The sequence below is a fragment of the Oncorhynchus gorbuscha genome, linkage group LG10 (genome assembly GCF_021184085.1).
Source record: "Oncorhynchus gorbuscha isolate QuinsamMale2020 ecotype Even-year linkage group LG10, OgorEven_v1.0, whole genome shotgun sequence".
Taxonomy (NCBI): domain Eukaryota; kingdom Metazoa; phylum Chordata; class Actinopteri; order Salmoniformes; family Salmonidae; genus Oncorhynchus; species Oncorhynchus gorbuscha.
This window is the reverse complement of record NC_060182.1, coordinates 73,133,862-73,161,753: the sequence shown is the minus strand read 5'-3', so window position 1 is coordinate 73,161,753 and position 27,892 is coordinate 73,133,862. Positions and strand designations below refer to the sequence as shown.

Genomic DNA, 27,892 nt, shown 5'->3' with positions numbered 1-27,892 from the left:
AAACCTAACCACCTAGGTAGGATGTGTAACATACAGAATCATTTGTTTAGCAAATTAGTCATTTATAGTACGTTTGCAAATTCGTAACACATAATACAAATTGTAATTCGTAATTTCGTAACATTTACGAAATGGGTGATGGACATTTATAAATGAATACATACCATATTACACTTAACATATAATACGAAATGGAGTGTATCGGATTTACATGGTGAATAATATGAAATGCTCTGCGACCAGGTTGAAGAGGAGGGTCGTGTGAAAAAATATTTTTTCTATTGGGGACTCTAACCAAGTTGATTATTTACCTTTAGGCTCCCTACTGGTATAAATTCAAACTTAATTAGATATAACTTTTTCTAAACTACAAATTGTTAGCCCAATGTAGGCCTAACTCAAAATATTTTGGGAGTAACCTAACTTAAAATGTTGAGATGAGACATTACATTTTTAGTTGAGCAAGACTAGCGGCCTCCGGGAGAATTGTGTAAATGTTTTTAGGTGACAAAGTGCACATTATAGCAGGGAGGGGGGCTTTTAACTCCAAACCAGCACGTCATCATGTTGGGCACCTGTGGCATTATTTATGAAACGTACATAAATGTCTTACTAAATTCCGTCAAGTGAAGATTCTAGGATTTATTAAACTATCGCTCACAATATAAGCATGTTTTCATTGATAAATCAGAACCATATTATAAATGTGTACTAGTGAATTAGCGCTACCCTGCCTGGAAAACACCCATAAATCTAATTTTATGGTTATAAAACGTCCTAATTTGCTGTATGATTTGGAAAGGTTGGAATTATGTGTATCTTAATTAATCAAATTCTAGCACATTTCTGTAGAGGTGTTGGTAGGATGTTTTAATCTTTTTGCAATTGACTTTTTCAAACAAAAAATGCATTTCGCCTATAGCAAGTGCCAAACACTGGCCTGGCATTCTGCATGATTGATTATATGTAGAAACAATTTAAAAGTAAATGCTACAGCCCATACTGTGCAAAATATTAATTGTTGTTCAATATTTTGTTTGTCAATAGATGTTTGTTTCGATCTCCTGTCATGGTATAGGCTCTGAGATTAAAATAAACCTTGAAATATCTCACAGCAATACTGGAGCCTACCGATACTGTCTAGGCTACCGGTCTATTTACTTTCGAGCATGCTTAGCTGAATGAGCGATGGATAGATCAATTGTAGCCTGATATTTGTTGTGTAGTGAGAATATAACAGTCATGTCAGAAAATATGATTTTGATGTAGGCGCTTAACAATTAAACTCAAAGAAACACATTAGGCTACAAACTGCTATGCGATCTCCTTACCAATGCCAAATTGCATGTTTTATCATAAGGCCAATGTTCAAATGTTTATATTAGCCATTATTATCATTCCTGTCCACCAAACGTCTCAATTTCCCTCAAAATAACAATATTTGCTTGCAATACAATTCATCACTAGAAGTTGTGCATATCTGAGATTTGCGTCATGAAAAGTCACATGTACCAAAGTGGCGTGTTTTTACGGAGTCGCCGCGCTATATAGGCTTTCACAGGCTCCCTTGTTTGAATTACATTCACATCCTGATCAAAGTTTCGTTTCATACACGGAAATGCATGAAAACGAAACAACTTTGGTATTCGGATTCTGGCCGGACAGAACAGGATAAATGGGCTGTAAAGTTTCATTTCACCACTGTGGAGGAAATGTTGATAAACTGAAACTGTTGAACAGTCTGGTAGGGATGGGTAATGGGGAGAGGCTCATACGTATAGACGCTGGGTATATAAAACTGTTAGCCTACCAAGAACATTTAGTCTGACGACATAGGTGGCTTCAGAATAATTCTTCACACTCAATTAAATGATTGAGGTAAATTGATCAATTTATGTATCTTAAATACAACAAATCTCTTATGATAATTTTCATTTACTTTTAGGTTATTATTATGACTAGGATACTTGAACATTGATTATTAAATTTCTGAACTATAGTGACATTTTAGTTTTCTTGTCTGATTAGTACAGTTATATTTGTCTTGCCATATTATAACACCGATTATTATAATTCATTCATTGGTTTCTGTAGAATCCTATGATGTGGAAGGATGAGTTTGAGTAAGAGAAAAACACGGTAAGAAGAATACTTTTACCAGTGTAATTATTTTAAACCAGTTGAAGTAGTTGCTTGGTGTGTGTGGAAATGTCAGTTATATTTTACGAGTTTATAGAATTAAAACCATTTATTCCGAATTTTAGTAGATAGAAGGTAGAGATGTAGAAGAATGAGTTTACATTTTCAACAATACTGTAAACACTAAAATATCCAACTATTTCACTTCAACCTGTTTCTATGAAGACATTCATTTGGTGCAACAGCTCCACCTTTCATTGATTACCTGAAGGACATCCTGCGGAGGTACCCTGATGGAGGACAGATATTAAAGGTGAGTTTGATTAATCAATCATCATCATCATGTCATCTGATCGCTCTGGAAAAGAGTGTCTGCTAAATCACCAACATGTAAACCTAACTTAAATATCATCACAGTCACTACATTTAAAGGAGAGGTGTGAGTATCTTGTTTTGTATAAGTCAGCCATAGACCCATTTACTATGCAAACGTTAGTTAAAGGCACCTATGTAAACATCCCTATCCTTATCTGTACTGTGACTATAGGAGCTGATCCAGAATGCGGATGATGCCGGGGCGTCGGAGGTTGTGTTCCTCCACGATGAGAGATGCTACGGCAGACAGAGCCTCAAGACTGAAGGCCTGGGGAAGTACCAAGGTACCGTTCTTTCATATTTGCGAAGATTGAAAATAAATAACATTGATGTTTGACTGTGGGTTTATGAAAGTGTTGTGATTTCATTTTAATAACCCCACATTAGACAGTAAATGTAGAAAGGGTTTATACCACAACATCTGGGAAAAAAAAGGCTTAAAACAGAAGGCAACATGCCCAGATTAATATCAGGTGCAGAACTGATTAGGATCCTGATCATCATGCTGGAATGCAAAAATACAAGTGGTCACAGTATCAGGAAACATGCTTGCCCTGGCTCATGCAGTGCCACCAGCAAACGTGTGGTGAGCTGGCATTTTTCCAAAAACGTTGAAACCGGTGTGGCAATGCCCCATCACTTTTGATTTGGTTTCAAAACAAATATTGAAGCAAAAGCATTGAAAAGAGGGATAAACTTTGACTGTTGTCCTGTTTGAGAGCAGGTCCTGATCTGAATGAATGTTGTCGTGTCTGAGAGCAGGTCCTGATGTTTTACTCTGATAATCAGGCTGTGATACACAATTAATTGGTATTTACCGCCAGAAGCTAATGCTCGCAAAATCATGTAAATGTACAAGCCAGAATAACCAGGTTTCCATCCAACCATTTAATGCGGATGAATGACCTGCAGCATAAGAAAAGTCACTGCAGACCTTATGGAAACATCAGATTTGTCGACAAAATGTCTCAATGTTGACAAAATAAATATGTTAGACATGGTGGGGTATTTCTGGGGGTCTGTGAAATACATGATGCAACAATTGCGGTGGGAATGCTTTCATACACAAATATTGGAGTCAAGCAATGATGTTGTAGCCATTGAGATAGATAGAGGACTAATCTTTATATCTGTGCCATCATGGCTTCTGTGACATCATGGGCAATGTCATTGAAGCTATAAACCATAGGAATCCCCACCCAGTTGACTACTTTAAAATGGTGAAAGCATGGTGGAAGCCCTCAATAGAGTCCCACAGTGGAGGTGTCAAAATACCCATAAAACCTAGCGATTAAACAGGGAAATAGTTTAAATCATTTTTGATCCATTAACTTTTACAATAGGGAATTTTAGAAATACTTCAAATAAGGGCTGTGTTTTGTGTAGGCTTGCCCTGAAGTGACGTTTTGATAACCGTGTAAATCTCTCTAGAACAAGGTGACCTTTATCAATATATTCACTGTATTTACCCCCCCAAAATGAAATGCTAATTAGCTGCTAATGTGGCTATCATGAAGAACTGCAAATGCCATGATGATCTGGAGGAGATTGCCGAATCGAGGCAAAGGTAAGAATCTATGGATTAACTATCTAATGTTAGCTAAATGTAGTAATGAATAAATTGGCTACATTTCTTTAAATTGACAATTCTGTAAACTGTCTTGTGCAAGTTTTAAATTGACAATTGACCAATTCGGCACATTTTGGCAAACTCCTGGCAGACTTGATACAAAATATTGTGTAGTAATGTAATGCTTCACTGGATCAGTCTGAAACTTTGTACAGACACTGCTGCCATCTGGTGGCCAAAGACTAAATTACACCTAAACTCCTATTTGATTGTAGATGGAACAAAAAAAAATTTGAAAACACATTTTTCTTTGTTTGTATTATCTTTTACCAGATCTAATGTGTTATATTCTCCTACATTAATTTCACATTTCCACAAACTTCAAAGTGTTTCCTTTCAAATTGTATCAAAAATATGCATATCCTTGCTTCTGGTCCTGAGCTACAGGCAGTTAGATTTGGGATCCATTTAACAACAGCTGTTGTGCGATCTGTAATATTAAGGAAGTCTCAGGGTTTTGCTTGCCTGAGGTAGAGTACCTCAGGATAAGCTGTAGATGACACTATTTACCAAGAGAGTTTTCAACTATATTTTTTGTAGCTGTCTATTTACCGCAACAAACCGATGCAGACACTTAGGCCACACTCAACGAGCTGTATAAAGCCATAAGCAAACAAGAGAATGATCACCCAGAAGCGGTGCGCCTAGGGGCCGGGGACTTTAATGCAGGAAACCTGAAATCTGTTTGACCTGTTTTACCTCATTTCTATGTGCAACCATAGGGGGGAAAAAACTCTAGACCACCTTTACTACAAAACAGAGATGCGTACAAAGCTGTCATACTCCCTCCATTTGGCAAATCTGGCCATAAATTCTATCCTCCTGATTCCTGCTTACAAGCAAAAACTCAAGCAGGATGAACCAGTTACTCATTCAATATGGAAGTAGTCTGATGATGCTAAGCTACAGGACTGTTTTGCTAGCACAGACTAGAATATTATCCCGGGATTCATCCAATGGTATTGATGAGTATACCACATCAGTCAACGGCTTCAAGATTTTGAGCATTGACGACGTAGTCCCCACAGTGACCGTAAACGTACATATCCCAACCAGAAGCCATGGATTACAGGCAACATCCGAACTGAACTAAAGGCTAGAGCTGCCACTTTCAAGGAGCAGGACGTTAATCCAGATGCTTATAAGAAATCCCGCTTTGCCCTCTGATGAACCACCAAACAGGCAAAAGCGCCAATACAAGATTAAGATTAAAAACTACTACACCAGAAATGACGCTCGTCGGATGTGGCAGGGCTTGCAAATGTTAAACTATTAAATTATTAGATGAAGATCAGATCAAATGTTATGACCAATTTATGCAGAAAGCCAAGTAATTACAAAGGGTTCACATACTTTTTATTGCCACTGTAGGTCTAAAAGTTCCATAAGACTGCTAAACAGTTAATCAAATGGCTGCCTGGACTATTTGCATTGACCCCCTTTTCTATGCTGCTGCTATTTGCTGTTTATTGTCTATGCATATTCAATTTACCCCTGCCTACATGTACATATTACTTCAATTACCTCAAATAACCTGTACCCCCACACATTGACTCTGTACTGGTACCCCCTGTATAATGCCTCATTATTGTTATTTTATTGTGTTACTTTTTTTCTTACTTCAGTTTATGTTAATTTTTTTAGCAAATATCTTCTTTCTTAAAAAACAACAACATCTGCATTGTTGGTTAAAGGCTTGTCAGTAAGCATTTCATGGTAAGGTCCACACCTGTTGTATTTGGCGCATGTGACAAATACTATTTCATTTTCAAATCTGCTAGTTAATAGAGCCGTATATATTGAGAAAAGTCACCTTGTCCGAGAGACATTTACATGGTTATCAAAATGTCACGCCAGGGTAAACTTACACGAAACACAGCCCTTATTTGAAGTGTTTCTAAAACCCCCTATGTGAAAAATGGTGGGAAAACGATTGGAACCATACCCCTGTTGACTTCTAGGTTTTATGGGTATAATGACACCTCCACTGTGGGGCTCTATGGCACTGCCCATGCTAAAACTGTCTTTTGGCCACTAGAGGCCTCTATTATTCTCTATGGTTGTAGCCTACTACCACCAAGACATGGAAAAGCATACAGAGTTCATATGCATATGGAATAAGTTATCATGAACATAACTTATTTAGAACTTAACTTATGGTGGGTAACTGCACGGTGACGAGCTTCATGCAAATTTCCCAAAAATATTGAGGGTAGGCTAGGCCCTATCAAATGAATGATGCTGGTGACATGATGATCGGTTCTTGGCTGCCAATTAATTAAATTATCTTTATCCGTATCTCATCATATAAGCAAGTATGTTATTTATCACAAGTTTTTGTCCTTCAACTGCTCAACAGCCACCAAGGTAAAGTTTGTTTAATATTGAATATTCAAGATTGCCTTGACAATCAAATCAAATCATCAAATCAAATTTTATTTGTCACATACACATGGTTAGCAGATGTTAATGCGAGTGTAGCGAAATGCTTGTGCTTCTAGTTCCGACAATGCAGTGATAACCAACAAGTAATCTAACTAACAATTCCAAAACTACTGTCTTATACACAGTGTAAGGGGATAAGGAATATGTACATAAGGATATATGAATGAGTGATGGTACAGAGCAGCATACAGTAGATGGTATCGAGTACAGTATATACATATGAGATGAGTGTGTAGACAAAGTAAACAAAGTGGCATAGTTAAAGTGGCTAGTGATACATGTATTACATAAGGATGCAGTCGATGATGTAGTCGATGATGTAGAGTACAGTATATACATATGCATATACATATGCATATGAGATGAATAATGTAAGGTAAGTAACACAATGAATGCATGACAATGGTATTTTTTTAATCAGGGGAGGATGGGAAACAATCTACACTTGTTTATTTTTAGAATTTTCAACGTTTTAAAAAGATTAAATCTGAAAATTGTATTCATTTGTTTTTTTAAATAAATAAATGTTTATTCAAGAGCACATAAAGAACATGTGCCATACATACACAACATATCTTTGCTGTCTTTAATGAGGGTAATTACACTCACATGTTAAGGTTACATTTAGGCTGAATAGTGTAAATATTTCAAGAGTCTGAATAAGAATACATTTTGGATAAAGCCACAGAAAAACAACAGAAACAAACAAAAATACATTTCAGAATAAGACCAGTAAGATATGTCTGGAACTCTGACCAGACACCTTCATACCTATACTGTCTATGTCGCAAGATTTATGTCATTCTCTCCATGTCAGCAAGTTCCCCACATAGACCTAACCACATATCTTTTGAGGGTGCATGTTCATTTTTCCAGCATTTTGTTTCACATTTCCTTGCTGCTGCTAAAAGATAAGCTATCAATTAAAGTGGAGAGGATTGGAGTGTATTCCTAGGAACAATACTTAAAAGGAGATGACATGGGTCTGGTTGAATAATAATACCTGTGATGTCCTGTATAACATGGAGAATTTCAGACCAAAAATACTGGATTTTTGGACATTGCCAAAATAAGTAATAAAGTACCTATTCGTCCACACTGCCTCCAACACGTAGCGGTTTTATCTCTATTTCTGCTTCTTGTGACTCCTCTCTCTGGCTGTAAAATGTCTGTAAAATATTTTGTGACTAGGCGCTGACCTAACATAATCATATGGTGTGCTTTTGCTGTAAAGCCTTTTTGAAATAGGACATGATGGCTAGATTAACAAGAAGTTAAGCTTTAATTTGGTGTATTGCACTTGTGAATATATGAAAGTTAAATATTTCGAAAATATTTTTGAATTTCGCGCTCTGCCATTTCAGCGGATGTTGCGGATGTTGTTTGGCATACAATGAATTCCTCCTGGATTTCTTGAAATTATTTAAAAATTGAGCCTTTGAATAGTTGAGAGACTACAAAGACATCTCTTTTCCCAGTCCCCAAATCCTTGGGACATAGTAGCAGGAAGAAAGGCTGGGTTGTGGAATATAGGTGAGTCATTACTCATTTAATATTGGTGTTGAACCTCCATGTCTTCAATGTAAGAGTAATACTTGGGTTTTGTTTATCCCTGTCAATAGAAATAGGGTCTGCTATAAAGAGAATAAATCAAATCAAATCAAATCAAATCAAATCAAATCAAATTTTATTTGTCACATACACATGGTTAGCAGATGTTAATGCGAGTGTAGCGAAATGCTTGTGCTTCTAGTTCCGACAATGCAGTGATAACCAACAAGTAATCTAACTAACAATTCCAAAACTACTGTCTTATACACAGTGTAAGGGGATAAGGAACATGTACATAAGGATATATGAATGAGTGATGGTACAGAGCAGCATACAGTAGATGGTATCGAGTACAGTATATACATATGAGATGAGTGTGTAGACAAAGTAAACAAAGTGGCATAGTTAAAGTGGCTAGTGATACATGTGTTACATAAGGATGCAGTCGATGTTGTAGAGTACAGTATATACATATGCATATGAGATTAATAATGTAGGGTAAGTAACATTATATAAGGTAGCATTGTTTAAAGTGGCTAGTGATATATTTACATCATTTCCATCAATTCCCATTATTAAAATGGCTGGAGTTGGGTCAGTGTCAATGACAGTGTGTTGGCAGCAGCCACTCAATGTTAGTGGTGGCTATTTAACAGTCTGATGGCCTTGAGATAGAAGCTGTTTTTCAGTCTCTCGGTCCCAGCTTTGATGCACCTGTACTGACCAGCAGAGGGAAACGAATAGAATGGGAAGCACAGGGACAAGACAAGATAATAAATGATAATAAATGACAAAACATGACATGACCTCGCCTTCTGGATGATAGCGGGGTGAACAGGCAGTGGTTCGGGTGGTTGATGTCCTTGATGATCTTTATGGCCTTCCTGTAACAACGGGTGGTGTAGGTGTCCTGGAGGGCAGGTAGTTTGCCCCCGGTGATGCGTTGTGCAGTCCTCACTACCCTCTGGAGAGCCTTACGGTTGAGGGCGGAGCAGTTGCCGTACCAGGCGGTGATACAGCCCGCCAGGATGCTCTCGATTGTGCATCTGTAGAAGTTTGTGAGTGCTTTTGGTGACAAGCCGAATTTTTTCAGCCTCCTGAGGTTGAATAGGCGCTGCTGCGCCTTCTTCACGACGCTGTCAGTGTGAGTGGACCAATTCAGTTTGTCTGTGATGTGTATGCCGAGGAACTTAAAACTAGCTACCCTCTCCACTACTGTTCCATCGATGTGGATAGGGGGTGTTCCCTCTGCTGTTTCCTGAAGTCCACAATCATCTCCTTAGTTTTGTTGACGTTGAGTGTGAGGTTATTTTCCTGACACCACACTCCAAGGGCCCTCACCTCCTCCCTGTAGGCCGTCTCGTCGTTGTTGGTAATCAAGCCTACCACTGTTGTGTCGTCCGCAAACTTGATGATTGAGTTGGAGGCGTGCGTGGCCACGCAGTCGTGGGTGAACAGGGAGTACAGGAGAGGGCTCAGAACGCACCCTTGTGGGGCCCCCGTGTTGAGGATCAGCGGGGAGGAGATGTTGTTGCCTACCCTCACCACCTGGGGGCGGCCCGTCAGGAAGTCCAGTACCCAGTTGCACAGGGCGGGGTCGAGACCCAGGGTCTCGAGCTTGATGACGAGCTTGGAGGGTACTATGGTGTTGAATGCCGAGCTGTAGTCGATGAACAGCATTCTCACATAGGTATTCCTCTTGTCCAGGTGGGTTAGGGCAGTGTGCAGTGTGGTTGAGATTGCATCGTCTGTGGACCTATTTGGGCGGTAAGCAAATTGGAGTGGGTCTAGGGTGTCAGGTAGGGTGGAGGTGATATGCTGTCCTTGACTAGTCTCTCAAAGCACTTCATGATGACGGAAGTGAGTGCTACGGGGCGGTAGTCGTTTAGCTCAGTTACCTTAGCTTTCTTGGGAACAGGAACAATGGTGGCCCTCTTGAAGCATGTGGGAACAGCAGACTGGTATAGGGATTGATTGAATATGTCCGTAAACACACCGGCCAGCTGGTCTGCGCATGCTCGGAGGGCGCGGCTGGGGATGCCGTCTGGGCCTGCAGCCTTGCGAGGGTTAACACGTTTAAATGTCTTACTCACCTCGGCTGCAGTGAAGGAGAGACTGCATGTTTCCGTTGCAGGCCGTGTCAGTGGCACTGTATTGTCCTCAAAGCGGGCAAAAAAGTTATTTAGTCTGCCTGGGAGCAAGACATCCTGGTCCGTGACTGGGCTGGATTTCATCTTGTAGTCCGTGATTGACTGTAGACCCTGCCACATGCCTCTTGTGTCTGAGCCATTGAATTGAGATTCCACTTTGTCTCTGTACTGACGCTTAGCTTGTTTGATAGCCTTACGGAGGGAATAGCTGCACTGTTTGTATTCAGTCATGTTGCCAGACACCTTGCCCTGATTAAAAGCAGTGGTTCGCGCTTTCAGTTTCACGCGAATGCTGCCATCAATCCACGGTTTCTGGTTAGGGAATGTTTTTATCGTTGCTATGGGAACGACATCTTCGACGCACGTTCTAATGAACTCGCACACCGAATCAGCGTATTCGTCAATATTCCCATCTGACGCAATACGAAACATGTCCCAGTCCACGTGATGGAAGCAGTCTTGGAGTGTAGAGTCAGCTTGGTCTGACCAGCGTTGGACAGACCTCAGCGTGGGAGCCTCTTGTTTTAATTTCTGTCTGTAGGCAGGGATCAGCAAAATGGAGTCGTGGTCAGCTCTTCCGAAAGGGGGGCGGGGCAGGGCCTTATATGCGTCGCGGAAGTTAGAGTAACAATGATCCAAGGTTTTACCACCCCTGGTTGCGCAATCGATATGCTGATAAAATTTAGGGAGTCTTGTTTTCAGATTGGCTTTGTTAAAATCCCCAGCTACAATGAATGCAGCCTCCGGATAAATGTTTTCCAGTTTGCAAAGAGTTAAATAAAGTTCGTTCAGAGCCATCGATGTGTCTGCTTGGGGGGGGATATATACGGCTGTGATTATAATCGAAGAGAATTCTCTTGGAAGATAATGCGGTCTACATTTGATTGTGAGGAATTCTAAATCAGGTGAACAGAAGGATTTGAGTTCCTGTATGTTTTCTTCATCACACCATGTCCCGTTAGTCATGAGGCATACGCCCCCTCCATACAATGTAAAGGCATATCACAATATTGACTCAATTTCAAGCCATGACAAATCCTTTGGTTGTTGAATCCATGATGCTATGTGATTAAGTTGCACCGCCCAGTAATATGATTTAAGGTTAGGGAGGCCAAGCCCACCCAATTTTTTGAACAACTGTAGTTTTTTTATAACTAATAGGAGCCTTCTTATTTTGCCATTAAAATTAGCCTATTGCTGCATTTAGGCTTGTTAAGGTTTTAGCAGGAGTTTTAAGAGGAAGCATTGGAAACAGATAAAGCAGTCTTGGTAAGACATTCATTTTCACTGAAGCAACCTGACCTGCTAGAGATATATAGAGGGGCATCCAACGGTCTAGATCTTCAGTGATTTTACTAATCACAGTGTAGTTGAAAGCATATAGTTTCAAATAGTCTGACGTAATATTAAGACAAGTAAGGCATGCTTGTATCAGTCCACTTAAATGCGTAGTTGTCTTTGATACTCAAGGGTGCATCACCAAATGTCATCATTGCAATAGTTTTACCAGCGTTAATTTTATAGCCTGATGTAGCACCTATTCATTTTTATATATTTGGAATTGTTGTCTCTGCCTCAAGTACAGGATGACATCATCTGTATATAGAGATATCTTGTGAATGTTTATGGCAATTCGAATAGCTTTCCGCCAGAGGGTAAGGGCAAATAACAGTGGCAATAGAGAATCTCCTTCAGGATTTCCTCATTGTAGCGAAAAGGAATGCGACATATTCCCATTCGTTATAACAGATGATTTTGGACATGAATATATTAACTATCCATTTCAAAACGCACTCCCCAAAACCAAACTTTTTTAACATTGCTAAAAGAAAGACCAGTCAACGCGGTCAAATGCCTTTTCAGCATCGAGTGATAGCATAACTGTGTGTTTGAGTTGGGTCTTAGAGTAATTGATAATATTCAGAAGTCGTCTTATATTCAACGTTGAGTGACGTCCTTTAATGAACCTGGTTTGAATAATTTTGTTACTACCTCATTGATTTTACAGTCCAAATTTGTACTTACTGATCAATAGGAACCACAGTCTAGTCGGTCCTTACCTGGCTTCTTTAACAGGGAACGGTTGCTTCCAAATCAAATAATATTAGGCTATAAGAAAACAGAATGCAAAATAAATAAATTCAAGCATATGCGGGCAGGCATAGTAATTGTCTCTCGTTCCAAAGCAGACTGTCCTAAACAGTAAAGGTTAAATGCTGGAAATGAAATGTAATCCAAAAGCATTGTCTAAATCAATAAATAATCAGCAAATTTTAGGCTAATATTTTCAGTAACCTACACTTTGGTAGCCTATATGGAATTGCCATAAAACGTTTTTAAAAATTAATACAAATAAATCATCTTTACCCTATAGCCTACTAAAAGAGAAGGTGGGAATGAGGAAAGCAGGCTATTCTGTTTTTTCCAGATTAAATAATACTTTATCATCCCGACACACTGTACGTCAAAGATTGATGAATTATTCCAGCATTAAACTCCCAATTCAAATAGTTTCAAGTCCTTAAGAAGAAGGGGTCGCTTCAATAGTCAGTGTGGACTGGACAATGTTCTGTGGTAGATTTGAGCTACTTCTTGGGCCTTGAGTTCTTCTGTCTCACTCCTTCTGGGAGTTTTCTACATAGTGGGCATATTTTTTCAGACCCTGTCCTCGGTCTGGAAGGTGGTATAATCCCAATGAGGTGCAGGAAAGACTCGGCATCTGGTACAGAATCAAAGATGTGGGTTGCTCTCATGGGTGAGGTGCAGCTTCGCAGGGAACATCCGAGAGTATGTGATGTTTTTTTAGAGAGATAGATATGTGCTTGTCCTTGTAGAATAGTTCTCTGTTGGTTCTCAACAGCTGCATTATCTACTGTTTCATTTTGAAGTTGAGAAGGCGCACGATGATTGAGCTGGGCCTCTGTGTGTCCTTCGCGCCGGGCCTACTCTGGGCTGCAGGTGCCGTTCTGTGGGCTCTCTCCATGACCAAAGGTGTAGCAGTATCGATTTCCAAGACCTTCCTCAGCATCTTGTCCACAAATGTAGAAATTGTCTGCCCCTTTTTTGCATTGGTTTCGAGCCCAAACATTTGAATATTATTCCAACTGTACTTTTTTTTTACAATACCTCTACTTGGCCCATCAGGTAGTTAATAGCCTGGTTTTGTTGTATTAGCTTTTTGTCATGTTCCTCTTCTTTTTTTCAATGTGGGTCATCCGTTTATAATTTTTCTCTAGAGTAGTCTTCATGCAATCGATAAAGGTTTGCATCTTGTCAAGTGAGGTGGCTGTTTCTTATTGAAATAACTTCAGTTTTGCCATGAGAGTTTTGCCTCCGCCATCTCTGTTTCGGCTGTGATGGCAGCCTCTACCAACTCGTGGAGTTGGGCTCAGTTAGCGACTTAAACACGGTAAACATAGCGGAGTATCTTCTCTTTGACGCCGTCTTTCATTTGAATACTTATCCTGACTCATTGCCAGTCCGATTTAGAAGGTCAAATATGTACTTTTAACTCGTGAAGTTCAATAAAGGCCAAAATTGTCACAGAGCTTGATCAGCAAACAGCCTTTCCCCAAAATTCTATGCAGGATTGTCCAGAAAATATTTTAAATAAAAAGATGAACACAAAAAATTGTCTTTATTGTTCTCCACCCTCCTGATTCAGAATATACATTTTGTCATGGCATGGTTCAATAGCAAGAGAAACCCGAATATCCAATATAATTTGACCTCTGTGCCAAACCAAACCATATACCTTTATTCAGATTCAGATGCTAATTTTGAGCAGCTGAAGGACAAACCACACAGATAAATCGGTAGAGTAAGTGTAAATGTAATTTTATTTAACATTCTGGCTTGTAAGGAACATTTACATGATTTATCAGGCATTAGCTTCAGGCTGTGTATACCAATTAATTGTATATTACAGCCTGATTAATTATACTACTGATGTGTATGAACGTTGTTGTCTGTGAGCAGGTCCTGCTCTGTATGCCTTCAACAATGCAGAGTTCACAGCAGAGGACTGGCAGGGGATCCAGACCACCGGCCGGAGCGTCAAACGCAACGACCCAAATAAAGTTGGCAGGTTTGGGATCGGATTCAACTCTGTCTACCACATAACAGGTGAACCTCAGAGTATTATTATCACAATGAAAGAATCTAACCATGAACATGCGCTAGCTATATCACAAGGTCTGCTTGATATGCCAAAATCCATATCACAGCACATGGATCTATACCGGTATACTGTAAATGTAGTCATACCGCCCATTGCTACGTTTTAATTTCTCTTCATAGCCAGCTTTTCATTACATTACAGCATTTTATTCACACTCAGTAATATTGATCATTTCTAGATGTGCCATCCATATTCAGTTCCAAGTACTTGGGGTTCTTGGACCCCCAAGAGAATCTCTTTGGAGAGCAAATTGGAGGCTTCCGGTGGTCTCTGGAGGAAGAGGAAGACAAGGAAACTCTACTGAATCTGCAAGATCAGTTCCAACCATTCATAGACGTTGTCAAACTAGTCAGTGCCCAAAGGTGGAAGGATATCATCCAGGAGGAGAAGCACTTTAAAGGGACACTATTTAGGTTTCCTTTACGCAGTGAGGCCTCAGAGATCTCAGACAACCTGTATGACTCCAATAAAGTAGTTCAGCTTTTCGACAGCTTCCTTGCGGATGCAGACATAAGCACTCTGTTCCTGAGGAATGTGTCATCAGTCTCCCTGAAGCACATCAACACCAAAGGGTTCGTTAATGTCCGGCTTACAGTGACCTCAAGTCCCACAGTTGATCTGAGTCTGAAGACAAGGAACGAGTCAAACATTGATGGATCAACCTGCTTCAAAACCATCACCTCTACTTCCGAAGGCAAGAAGCAGACAAAGACCAAGTGGCTTGTGACAACATGCTGCATGAAAGAGGGAAATGTTCCAGAGCTAGATTTACTGGCCAAGAAGCTGAGTTTCCGCCCTCAAGTTGACTTGGCATTCCAGTGTAGCCAGACGAGTGTCCTGACTGATGGCAGACTTAGTGTCTTCCTGCCCCTCCCAAACAATGACTCCAACAAGACTGGCTACCCGGTCCATGTGAACGCCTGCTTTGGCCTCACTGACAACAGGAGACACATCAAATGGCAGGAGGAAGACCAGAAGTATGATGAAGCTGCGAAGTGGAATGAGCTGCTGGTGAAGGAGGTCCTCCCTCACACATACCTCCTGATGCTGCAGGATGCCACCAACCTAGCCAAGAGCTCCACACTCCCAGTCTCATATGTGTACAACATCTGGCCAGACCTCAGTCAGACCAAACACAAAGACAAGTGGCATGGAATTGCTGAAGACATTCTACAACGTCTACTCAAACAGAATACTGCCATCTTCTCTCTAGCTGAAGACGAAAGACAGTTTGTTTCTCCCGCCGTGGCTGTGTGCCCATCCGACGACACCATGCCGCCCGAAATGATGGCTGCCGTGACCAGGGCCTTGATTGCAGGTGGAGAAAAACTTGTCACCTTCCCAGATCATGTCTCCAGAGCTGTCCAGCTGGCCTTTCCAGACCCGGACACACTGAAATGGGTGACACCAGCTCTTGTAAGGGGTGTTCTCCGCAGAGGCGTTGTGTTTAATCTCTCCAACAATGACAAACTGTCTCTGCTGCAGTACATCTTGACTGATGAGAATTACCACGACCTCAGGGGTCTGAAGATGCTGCCTCTCAGTGACGGGACTTTCAAGACATTCACAAATGAAGAGAAGGACATCACTCTCATTGACAATGACAAATTTCCAAGGTAAGTTCTTAATTGTCTTAGTCAGGTATGGAAATAAAGCTAGACAGGGCTAGTAGAAAATATGCCAGAAATGTGTCTTCTTAAATATCACACGGCATAGAGACCCTTCGCTCTCCGTCTGGGCTATTAGACATTGTAGTCTTCTATCCCGGCTGGCCCATGCGAAAAATCCTTAAATTCCATCCCTGTATACATTATAGTATTTTTCATATGGGATAATCCATTCCCTTTCTCCATTAATAATTTACAAGTAAGTATTCTCTTCATACAGAGTATTGCTGCCAGGTTGCAAAGACCTGTTTCTGCCTGATGATCTCAGCACCACTAGCATCCAACATTTGAAGCGACTAGCTGCAACAAGTAAGAGAATACATTGTACAATTATATTTAACAATGAAAGGTTTTGGATATCATGTAGAATTGCAAATACCTGCATGTTTGTCACATGGCTATTATTTTCATATCTCCATCTTTTTAGATATATTCAAAGTATTCAATGTAGATGTGGAAATTGTGGCTACATTTGCCAAGAAGACTCTCCCAAAGGACTGGAAACAGACAGGTCATGTCACCTGGGAGGTAGGGAGTGCTCAGCACCCACCATTGAAATGGCTCAGAGAGTTCTGGAAATGTCTCAACACTCACTGCATAGATCTGAGACATTTTGAAGGCATGCCACTGATACCCATCGAACCACTACACGATACTAGCCATTCTGTCATACTTGCAAGACTACAACAGAATCCAACCATGATTTTTCAGAAAAGCACGCAATCCATCTTACCAGACAAAATAAAGGAAGTCATGAAAAAGGTTGGGGGAACAGTCATTAACAGAGACAAATGCCTGAAACACCAAGATCTTGACTCGTACGTACTACCACCATCGCCACAGAACACTCTACAAGTGTTCATGAACTTAGCTGCTAGTCAGGTCATCAGTGGAATCAGGTCTGCTCCTTACCACGAGAAAGAGGAACTCAAAGCCTATCTCTCTACTCTGGATTTTCTCACAGTCCATGAGAGAGACCTGCTCTCAAAGATGCCTCTCTTCCAATCAATGGCCGGAGAATATGTTCCCACCCAATACAAGCAGGCAGTGGTTTTGGGTTCCTCCCCAGCTCTCCCCACAGAGCTCCCAATGCCGGATTCCATTGTCCGGTGTGCAACTGAGGCTGATCGCAGGCTCCTATTGTTGCTCAAGATTGATCTCTTGAATACTGCTCAGGTGGCTGTTCATTTGATTGATGGAGTTGAGAAGAAGTATTTCAAGAAACAAGAGAGAGAGGGAATTATGACGTGGATATTACAGCATGGCAGTATCCTCTTCTCACAGAATGGGACCTTGTACAAAAAATGCCAAGATTTGAGCTTTATCGAAATAGATGGAGAGCTGAAGAAGACCTCCAGTATTTTTGATCCAAACAATGAAGCCTTCAAAGTTCTTTTTGAAAGAGAATTCTTTCCTCCAGCAGTGTTCACAAATACTCCAGAGAAGCTTGACAGCTTAATACGTCTTGGATTGCAGACAAAGGAAACTGACGTTTCAGCAGACAACGTGTTGCATGTTGGCACCCATATTGATAAATCACATGTTCATTCACAAAAGGCTTTCAAAAAAGCAGAAGCACTTCAAAGACTATTGAATGGCAATGACCTGCTTTCCCAATTCTCGCATCAGCAGCTGCAGCACCTATCACAGCTGCAGTGGGTCCCTTGTGATAATCCTTACATCACGAAAGAAAATAATAGGGGGAAAGGTTTCTACAAGCTAGAGGAGATACGACATTCAGAGTACAATGGCATTGTAGGGCATGTCATGCCTCTTTCAGGAGACTTTAGCCAGAAAGTAAGCAGCAAACTTGGTCTGCTACGCCTACCTCCTGCTGAGAAGGTTGTGGAGAATCTGTCAGCATTGGCAGCTGTGGCCAAGGCAATGACCGATCCAGATAAAGACGTGCAGTTTAAAACCAAGCTGCATAGCATTTACAAATACATGCAAGATCACATCTGTGAGGTCAGGGAAGTGATGAACAAAAGAGTCATACCTTGGCTGTGGATACACAATCATTTTGTTTTTCCTCACGATGTAGTCTTGGACTACCCACCTGATTTGGATCTGAGCTCATACATTGAGAAGGTGCTAGACGAATTTCTTCCATACAAAAAGTTGCTGACAGAGTTTGGAGTGAAGACATCACTCTCAGAGAAAGAAATAGAGGACATCCTTCATGACATCAAACAGACCATTGAAAAAAGGCCCCAATCTTTTGGAAAACCATCAGAGCTGAAAGTGTCAATAGCCATTCTGAACTGGATGTGGAGAGAGAAGAAAAGAGTCAGGGACAATATCCCAGTGCCGGTCATGGCAGGGAGTCAGAGATTTACCCTGCAACCACTGTCAAAGACAGTGTTTTGTGATATAAGCAGGGATGGTCTGGAGGATCTACAGAATGACCAGGATGAGATTCATGTCATCCACGAGGAGATTCCACCGGCGACGGCACAGTGGCTGAACATCCCTTTCCTCAGCACCCGGATCCTGCGTCCAGAGTTCATTGGAATAGAACAGTGTGGGCAGTCGGAGCCCATAACTCTGAGGATTAAGAACATTCTGAAGGAGTATGACGAAGAAAATGACATCTTCAAAGAGCTAATTCAGAATGCAGAAGATGCCGGGGCAAACACCTGTAAGTTCATGGTGGATTTCAGGAACCACAAAGACCCTGCTGACAGCCTCATAGACCAAGGCATGGTTCTCTGTCAGGGACCGTGTCTCTGGGCCTTCAATAATGGGCTGTTCACAGAGGATGACTGGAAAAACATTGTCAAACTCGGATCTGCCTCAAAGGAAAACCAGGTTGAAAAAATAGGGAAATTTGGACTTGGATTTAATGCGGTGTACCATGTGACTGATATTCCCTCAATCCTCAGTGGCAACACGCTTCTGATACTTGATCCAAATGTTACACACCTGCAAAAGCACATACAAAACAAAGCAACTCCTGGTATCAAGCTCAGCTTGTCTCGGGAGCAGCTTCTGCACAGGTTTCCTGGTCAATTCAGACCATATGAGCAGATTTTTAATTGCAATCTTTCAAGAGACAGCACTCAAAAATTCTACCCGGGCACGCTCATTAAACTACCTTTCAGAACACAAGAGGAGGCTGTCAAGTCAGAAATCAGCAGAAATGTGTATGACAGAGATGACATAGTGACATTTCAACAGGACCTGACAAACAACTCACAAACTCACCTCCTCTTTCTGAAGAACATCGACACGGTATCTCTTCAAAACCTTCCGGTTGACGCTTCCACTCCTCCTCAAGACGACCAGATAGAGAATATTTTCACTGCCACCAGAAAGGTTGTGAGCACAATCAAGATTCCAGAGGACACTCCTCTAGGAATATTACAGAATGATGCTCTGAAATGTCTGATGAAGCGTGATGCGAAATGCCAAGAGGTCATTGACTGCCATAGAGCCAACATAGCTGAACTAACGCAACAACATTGTGATGGATCTGATGTCCAGTTCTGGCTCCTATACAATTGCTTTGGGACAAAGAATTCTTTACAAATGGTCCAGAGAGATAATGAGCAGGCAGTGCACTCCTTGCCAATCGGAGGTGTTGCTGTACCTTTAAACAAAGAACCAAAGACAGGGAAATGGATCCCTGGAGAAACCAACCTGGTTGGAAAGGCGTTCTGCTTCCTCCCTCTCTCTGTTGCCACTGGGCTCCCAGTGAACCTGAACGGATCCTTTGCTGTGACCTCTAATCGGAGAGGTCTGTGGGAGAGTGGAGTGAAATACGACTGGAATAGAGCTCTCCTTCAGGATGCTGTTACAACCGCATATGTCAGTACACTGCTAGTGTTGAAGAACATGTCAAGAAATGGAACCCTTCAATGTTATCAGTACTATACCTTTTGGCCTAATGGAGAGAACGTGAACAAACCCTTCAAACCCTTGGTTGATACATTTTACTTGGTCGTCAGTCAGCACTTCTCTGGCAAACCTCTGAAGCTCTTCAGTGATGGGGAAAACTGGTGCTCAATGGACAAAGCCAGATTTTTGCACCCAAATATTCAAGAGGACAAAGCTGTTGGAGAGCTTGCAATGAAGGTGTGTAAAAGCAATTCAAACACATCTTATCTTGTTGTTCCTCTGCCTTTGTGGGTGAGACAGAGTTTCATACAGACTGGTTTAGATGAGATTCTCCAGCAGAGAACATTTGACTGGGAAGCATTTTACCGAGAAGTGGTATTCAACAACCTGAACAATATGGACCAGAAGAGTAGGAATGCTCTTGTGTTGCATGCTATTGACCTGAAGGACGATGCCATTGACAATCTACTAAGGAGCTACCCATGCATTCCTACAAAGAAAAGTGGAAAACTTCAGTACATCAAAAAACTTGTGAATACTTCTGGAAAAGTGGCACAGTTGTTTGAGCAAGAGGAAGGACGGTTCCTCGGTGGAACCAAAAATGACTTTCATTCCCCTAAAAGGATTCAACGTCTGTCAGAACTGGGGATGCTGAGTGACCAGCTCCCTTTAGAGGACATCATAGAAAGAGCAGAGACCATTGACAAAATCTGGCAAAAAGACAAAGGCAAAGCATACAAGCATCTCCAGTGCATCCTGGAGCTGATGAGGGACTCCCTAAAGGATGAAGCCTCGCCTCACTGGGAGACTCTGAGAAACACTGTGTTCATTCCAGCATGTCCTCCAGTTATTACATACACAGGGAAGGGTGGAGCAGTGAAGGATGGAATAGTCAGACTTCAAAAGCCTACTGACATTTACAGTGACAGATGTCGCCATCTAGTTGACATGACACAGTCTGTGGTAGACTCTTTAAATCTGAAAATACACAGTGATGATGCAGTGCTATGCATACTGGGAGTTTGTGAAAGCCCATCAATCGAGACAGTGCTTCAGCAGCTACAGGAATCATCCAAGCATTCGGAAACATGTGACAAACAGACGCTCTTCAACACAGCCCATAATTGCTACAGCTTTTTGAACAGATGGCTGCATGATGAGAAGGAATTGACTGCCATTTTTGAGAGGGCACACTCATTCCCCTTTATCCTTGTTGAAGACAGGTTTGTGGATGTAAAGTCTGTGGCTAAAAATGAGGAATTTGATGCTAAACCTTATCTTCATGTGCTTCCAACTGCCTTCTCCAGTTTCAAGAATCTCTGGAAATGTCTATGCATCCAAAAGCAATTTACACCAGAACAGTTTCATGGTGTACTGAAGAAACTCAGCCAAGCCTATGGCATCAGCCCACTTTCCAATAATGATCTAGAAATTTGTCTGACAATAGTCCAAAGGGGATTATATGAGGCCAAAGATGAAAAACAGGATGACTGTCTCATACCTGATGAAATGTGTGTTTTGCAGCCATCTAACCAGCTGTATTTCAATGACAGCCCCTGGATGGAAGTGTCAGAAGATGTCACTTTGTGCCATGCAAAAATATCTCGTGCCGTTGCACTTCATTTTGGGGTGATCACAACACGACATCACACACTGCTAAAGCATTCAGTAGAGAACTTCTCACCATTTGCTGAAGAGTTTGGACAACGTGAGAAACTGACAGTTCGCATTAAAAACATAATCTCAGCTTATCCCTCGAAGAAGGACATCCTGAAAGAACTAATCCAAAATGCTGATGATGCAGAGGCCACAGAAATTCACTTTGTTTGGGACAAAAGACAGCACAGCACAGAGAAAACATTTGGACAGAGATGGAATCCACTTCAGGGCCCGGCACTGTGTGTGTACAACAACCAGGTGTTTTCTCCTGCTGATCTGCAAGGTATTCAGCAGCTGGGAGAAGGTGGAAAGCACAACATTCCAGGGAAAACCGGAAAATATGGACTTGGGTTTAACTCAGTCTACCACCTGACTGACTGTCCTTCGATCCTAACCGGTGACAAATGGCTCTGCATATCTGATCCCAATCTGAAGTATGTTGAAGCATCACGAGAATCACCAGGTGTCAAAATCTTATTGGAAGAGGAATGTAAGAACACCTTCATTGATGTTTACAATACATTTCTCCCAAAAGAATTCTCTCTTAAAGATGGCACCATGTTTAGGTTGCCTATCAGGACTGGTGCCATGGCAGAAACCTCCGAAATATCCGGCAATGGGGTCAATGTCGAAGATATGGCAGAACTGTCCTCAGCTCTCTGTGAAGACCCTGAGGGATTGATAATGTTCTTGAAGAACATCAGGAAAATCCAGTTTCATGAAATCAACCCAGGCACAGGAAAGCTCAAGACTACTTTCTCGATTGAAAAAAGTATACATGAGAAGAGCATTGCAGAATGGGTTTCTTTTCAAAACCACGTACAACAGTCGCTGCTGTCCCACGGACAAACACCACAGGAAGCCATTTACAGTGTCAAGATTTCATCATCTGGTAAAAGGCAAAGCCAGTGGATCATTGCAGAGCAGTTTGGCTCTTTTAAAGTAAACACTGATATGGAAGGACAGACTGGCAGAGTTCCCCAGGCAGCTTTGGCAGCATGTGTAAGCTCTCAGCCTAGAGAAAGAGGAAAAATTGTCAGCACAAGCTCTCTGTCTGAACAGGATTACTTCATTGGACAAGCATTCTGCTCCCTGCCCTTGCCTGGTAAAACTGGACTTCCAGTCCATGTCAACGGGAACTTTGAGGTAGATTCCTCCAGACGTGGTTTCTGGAAAGAAGATGGGAAAAGTCTGAAGATAGATTGGAATGAGTCCCTGAAATTGAATGTCATCGCCCCATTGTATGCTGACCTTCTCAATTACATCCGTTGTGACCTAAAGAAAGTGAAAGTCAATTCCATACATATTGATTCAGTCCTTGATAGCTCATACTTGTGTTTCTTCCCCACCATCTCCAAAGACACTGGCCAAGATTGGCATGAAATGATTCATGAAGTGTACAGGTCAGTCAATGACAGGAAACTTGACCTTATTCCTGTGCTACACGGCTCAACTCGACAAGTTCAACACAGGTCAATAACAGAGTACACTGTTGAGTGGTCTAGTGTGAGCAAGACGGAACCAAGTGATGCACCTCATTTGAGCAAAGAAAACAGATCTATTGTTTCTATTTTAGATGATCTTGGAATGCAGTTGGTTCCTTCATCCAGAAAAATGATGGAAATATGGACCAGCTTCAAATCGGCTGGGATTGAAGTGAGAATAGTCAGTCCTTTGACAGTGGGTAACTACCTGAGGAAGAAACCACTGAATGATCCAACTCACACTGAAATGGATTTACCTCTACCCATTGGCCAGACTTTGATCAGAGACAAAGAGAGATGCTCCATTCTCTTGGAGTACTGTATCAAAGATGTTGTAGTTAGTGAGGACAGGTCCAGTTCAGACAGTAGACTTAAAAAATATGCTAACAGGAAGAGTTCCAGTTCAGTCACCGGACTTCCACTGCTTCTCACTCAAGATCAGATTCTTAGAGTGTTTGACCCTGACTCTCCCAAGCTTCTGTCAACATTTTACAGAATGTTCCATGGACATCATGAGGATTTTGCTGATTTCATAACCAACACCAAACATTTTCAGGTTCTACAAGATGGGAACTTTCTTAAAGAATTGACAATTCCAGTCGCAGCAAAGTATTTGAAACCTATACTTCTGCACCTCCTTCAAAACTGTGAAACCGATCCACACTGTAGGCTACATGTACCAAACCAGATAATACACTCATGGCTGAAAGAACTATGGGAATTCTTTAGTTATCACATACATGCTACAGCTTCAACAAATGGAGATGGTAACCAGGCTCTGATAGCCATCAAGGAGCTGTTCTCTGACTGCCCTATGTTGCCCGTTTTGTGCCCAAGACTAAACAACAAATGTGTTCTACAAACAATGAGGAAGATGTCCAGTGTGATTCCGTTTTCAAAAGAAGAAATTATATTAATTCTCATGAAACTTGGTCTCATGAAACTGGACCTTACATTCTTCCAAGATGTGAACAGGCATCTGCATCATTATCTACACACCGAGCTCTTGAGGACAAGCGACAGCAGTGCTGTGTTAGACCAAGTCCACCAGCTGGAACATTCAGAATTTCAGCATCTTTCAGATGATGAGTTGAATACACTTCAAAATGTCCTACAGTCTGGGATATGCTCATCTAAAAACAAACAGGACTACCAGAGAAAGCTCAAGTCATTGCCACTATTTGAAACCATACAGGGTGGACGGCAGCGTATTGATGGACCCAGAAATGTATACATCCTCAACACAGAGTTCAGGGAAAGCTTTCCAGATGTGTACATGGCAGATGACATTTTCCTGAAATACAACATTGTAAATGAGAGCTTGTCAAAATACCTGAGCATTAAGATATTAAGTGATTTGGAGTACTATGTCCAGTTCATTCTGCCTTTCCTGCACAATCTAAACAACAACCAAATGATCCACTCTGTCCAGCTGTTGTTGTCACTACAACTCAAACGGGACTATCAGCAGTACCATGACAAAATCATCTCTATAATGAAAAATGTGAAATTCATTCGGGACATCCATGGGAATCCGCAGATGGCCTCCTACTTCTTTGATGAGAATCAGACGTTGTACAAGGTGATGCTGCCGCAAGAAAGATTTGTGCCAGAAAGCTTCTGGGATGAATTTCATAATAGAGGGAACATCATTTTCAAGAGTCAAGCAAGGAAACTGCTCAAAGAACTTGGAATGAAGTGCACTGTGTCAGATGAGGAAATAATTGAATTTGCTCATCAAATTGAATTGGATGCCAAAGGCACTGCCAGCCTCAAAGGGCTGAAACTGATGTCGTCTACATTGTTTGAAACTATTTTCAAAAGAAATGTCAAAAAGCTAGCACCAGACTTTCTGAAAACAATTGCTGACATCAAGTTTGTTTTTCCTGTGGAAATTCAAAAGAGGTTGTGCAACTACCACCAGTCATTTGCAGGAAAGAGGACTGTAGTTTCAATCAGAGGTTGTCTGATTGAAAAAGATGTCCTCCAGCCATGCCTAATTTGGACATCCATGCCAATACTGCACGTAGGAAACTGCGATGAAACACATATTCAAATGATTAGAGAAGCAGGTGCAGTTGACCAACCCCCTTCTGAACGTGTGACAGAGAACCTCAGAAACATCTGTCAGTCACCATGCCAAACTGCTGACTTGGTAGGAACACGAGCTGAAGTGTTCCGGACATCTTACACCTATCTACAAACAATAGAGTTTGACCCCAAGCCATTGACTGATCTCCCTGTGGTGCTTGTGGAGGAAGATTCTGCACTTGTAAAGAGCAAGCAAACAGCTCTGATACTGCTTCATTGTATGGAGTTCAGGCCGTACTTGTACTGCATTCCTCCAAAGGATGTCAGGTTTGCAGAATTCTTCAAGAAAATTGGCGTCAAAGACGAGCCTACTGCAGAGCAGTACTGCAATGTTCTACAAGAAATCCATGCAGATTCCACCGACAAGCAGACCCTTCAGCCAAATCAGGAGAAAACTGTCAAGCGAGCTGTGGGGCAGCTTTTTCATCTGATCATCAAATTGCAAGAAAATCAGTTGACCTCAGAAATTCCCAAGACCTTGTATCTACCTTCAACCGATGGCAGACTATACCCTTCAGCCTCACTGTATTTCAATGACACAGTCTTCAAGGTTAGCAGATTGGAGGGTGCCATTAAAGACAAATTGAAACTCCTGGAGAAACTGAGCAATTGCCATTTAGAGAACGACATGTATGAACATTATAAAATGATGCAGTTGTTGCCCCTGGAGATACAACCCAAAATGCTCTCTCAGATTACAGTAGAGAATGTGGTGGAATCCAACATGCAACTGTGTGAGTACGGGGAGGGCTGCGAGTTCAGCGGATGGTTTGGGGCACACCTATCCTCAGCTCCCTTCATGCATGGTCTAGTGTGTCTCATCAGAGAGCAGTGTCAGGGCAAGATATCACAAGGCGATGCTGCCACCATGTGTCAGAAAACCTTTGGCGGCATTGAGATCACCTGCTGCAACAGCCTTGAAACAGTGCTTCAACTTAGCCAGGAGGTACTGAGTGACACCACTGCTGTCACACAGGTGTACGTAAAAAAGGGCCAGCAAGGTTGTACCTTCTACCTGAAACACAATGACGACCAGGCCCACAAAGTGAAGAGTGAGATCATCATGAGATTGACTAAAGAGATTAATGCCCTTCTTAATAACATTCTTGGCTCAAATCTCCTGCTAGTTCTAGGACACCTTCTTTCGTGTGACAGCATGAAGGACGTCAAGACAACTCTAGAACAGAATGGAATCCATGACAGTGCTGATACTGAGGACTCCATGAAAGGGCCACCAGAACCAGGAAGTCCTGTTCCTGAAGAGTGGCATGATGCCCTGGACATGAGCTTCCTTAACAACTATGAAACTGGGGAATATGTTGGCTTTAAGAATACGGCAGAGGAGGAGCATTGTTGCTATGCAGTTATAGTGGAACAGCTGTGTGTGCCATCTGGCCAATCAGGACAGAGTGCCTACAGATACAAAATACAGATTGGGAAAGATGAAGTCATAGAAGTCAGTGCCCTTGATCTCCACCAATTTAAACGGGAAAAGAAGCCTTTCTCATACTCTTCCACTGGAGCAACGTGCATGGAACTGGTACAACTGGGAGAATCTGTGCAGTGGTCTTCATCCACAAAGACCTCACCACAGTCTCTGGAAGAAGCCAAAAAGGAAATAGACAAATGTCTGGCAGAGATTTGGATTCTGTCTGCAGAGGAGCGGTTCAAGGCCATCAGACGCCTCTACCTGAGGTGGCACCCTGACAAAAACCCAGACTGCCAACAGCTAGCCACAGAGGCATTCAAGTATCTGAAAAACAGAATTGAGGATCTTGAAAATGGCAGGACGGGGAACCCATCCTCACAGCAGTGGAACACAAATTTCAGAAACTTCTACAACCAGTGGAACCAAGAAGCTCATCGCCACCAGTGTGGAAGAGAGAGGTTCTACAGGGGACACAATACTAGATACAACTTCTGGACACATCATGGAAATGTACCACAACCCAACCGAGCAGAGGCTGAGCGCTGGCTGAGACAAGCACAGTGTGACCTAGCCGCTGCTGACAACGACACAGGAGGCAAGACCACAGAGTGGACTCTGTTCAAGGTACATCAGGCTGTGGAGAAGGCTCTGGTGGCAGCAGAGTACAAAAGACATGGAAAACGTTGGAAAGACAGCTCCATCTCCAGCCTAGCTGAGCGGGTTTCTCGCTACAGCCCCCAGTTAGACACTCTACCCAACATTGTGAGCAAACTGAAACAGCTGGGAGTCGACCCCAAGACCACTCAATACCCAAACTACCACCCATCACCACACATTCCCAATCAGATGTTCAAGTATGAGAACGAATCAGAGGTGCTGGACATGGCATCAAAGCTTCTGTGCAAAATAGAAATGTATATTCATTGATTAAAGACATCGCTTACATATTGCAATTGGGCATTGATGGAAAACAAAAACATGACACCCAGTTCATTTAGAAATGCTAAAGGCTATTTAACTTGATTTAGAAATGCTACATGTAACTTTCATGTTGTGATCTTATGATTTACTGAGAGTATGTTATACACATAGTGGTTCAATAATTCCTTTTGAAGAATCAATTAAAAAGATAACCATATTATTGTTAAATGCTCACAAAAATACAGTAACATGTTTTTCCACTTTTTTATGTTGGAAGATATTGTTATAATAAATGTAAAAAATAAACATGATTTAATAAAGATAGATCATTCTC

General features: G+C 41.7%; 1 protein-coding gene across 2 annotated transcripts; it reads left to right on the top strand.

Annotated features, from left to right (window-relative positions):
• LOC124046526 (sacsin-like) lies at window positions 1–27,892 on the top strand. 2 transcript variants are annotated; one of them, XM_046366978.1, is made up of 8 exons: window positions 1–16; window positions 2,095–2,139; window positions 2,365–2,452; window positions 2,687–2,798; window positions 14,269–14,415; window positions 14,649–16,086; window positions 16,358–16,446; window positions 16,565–27,892. In XM_046366978.1, exons 2-8 carry the CDS (start codon window positions 2,114–2,116, stop codon window positions 27,562–27,564), a joined length of 12,900 nt encoding a protein of 4,299 aa, XP_046222934.1. In that variant the 5' UTR covers window positions 1–16; window positions 2,095–2,113; the 3' UTR covers window positions 27,565–27,892. The 2 variants fall into 2 exon arrangements, with proteins under 2 accessions (XP_046222934.1, XP_046222933.1); XM_046366977.1 differs by lacking the exon at window positions 1–16 and adding an exon at window positions 1,768–1,878.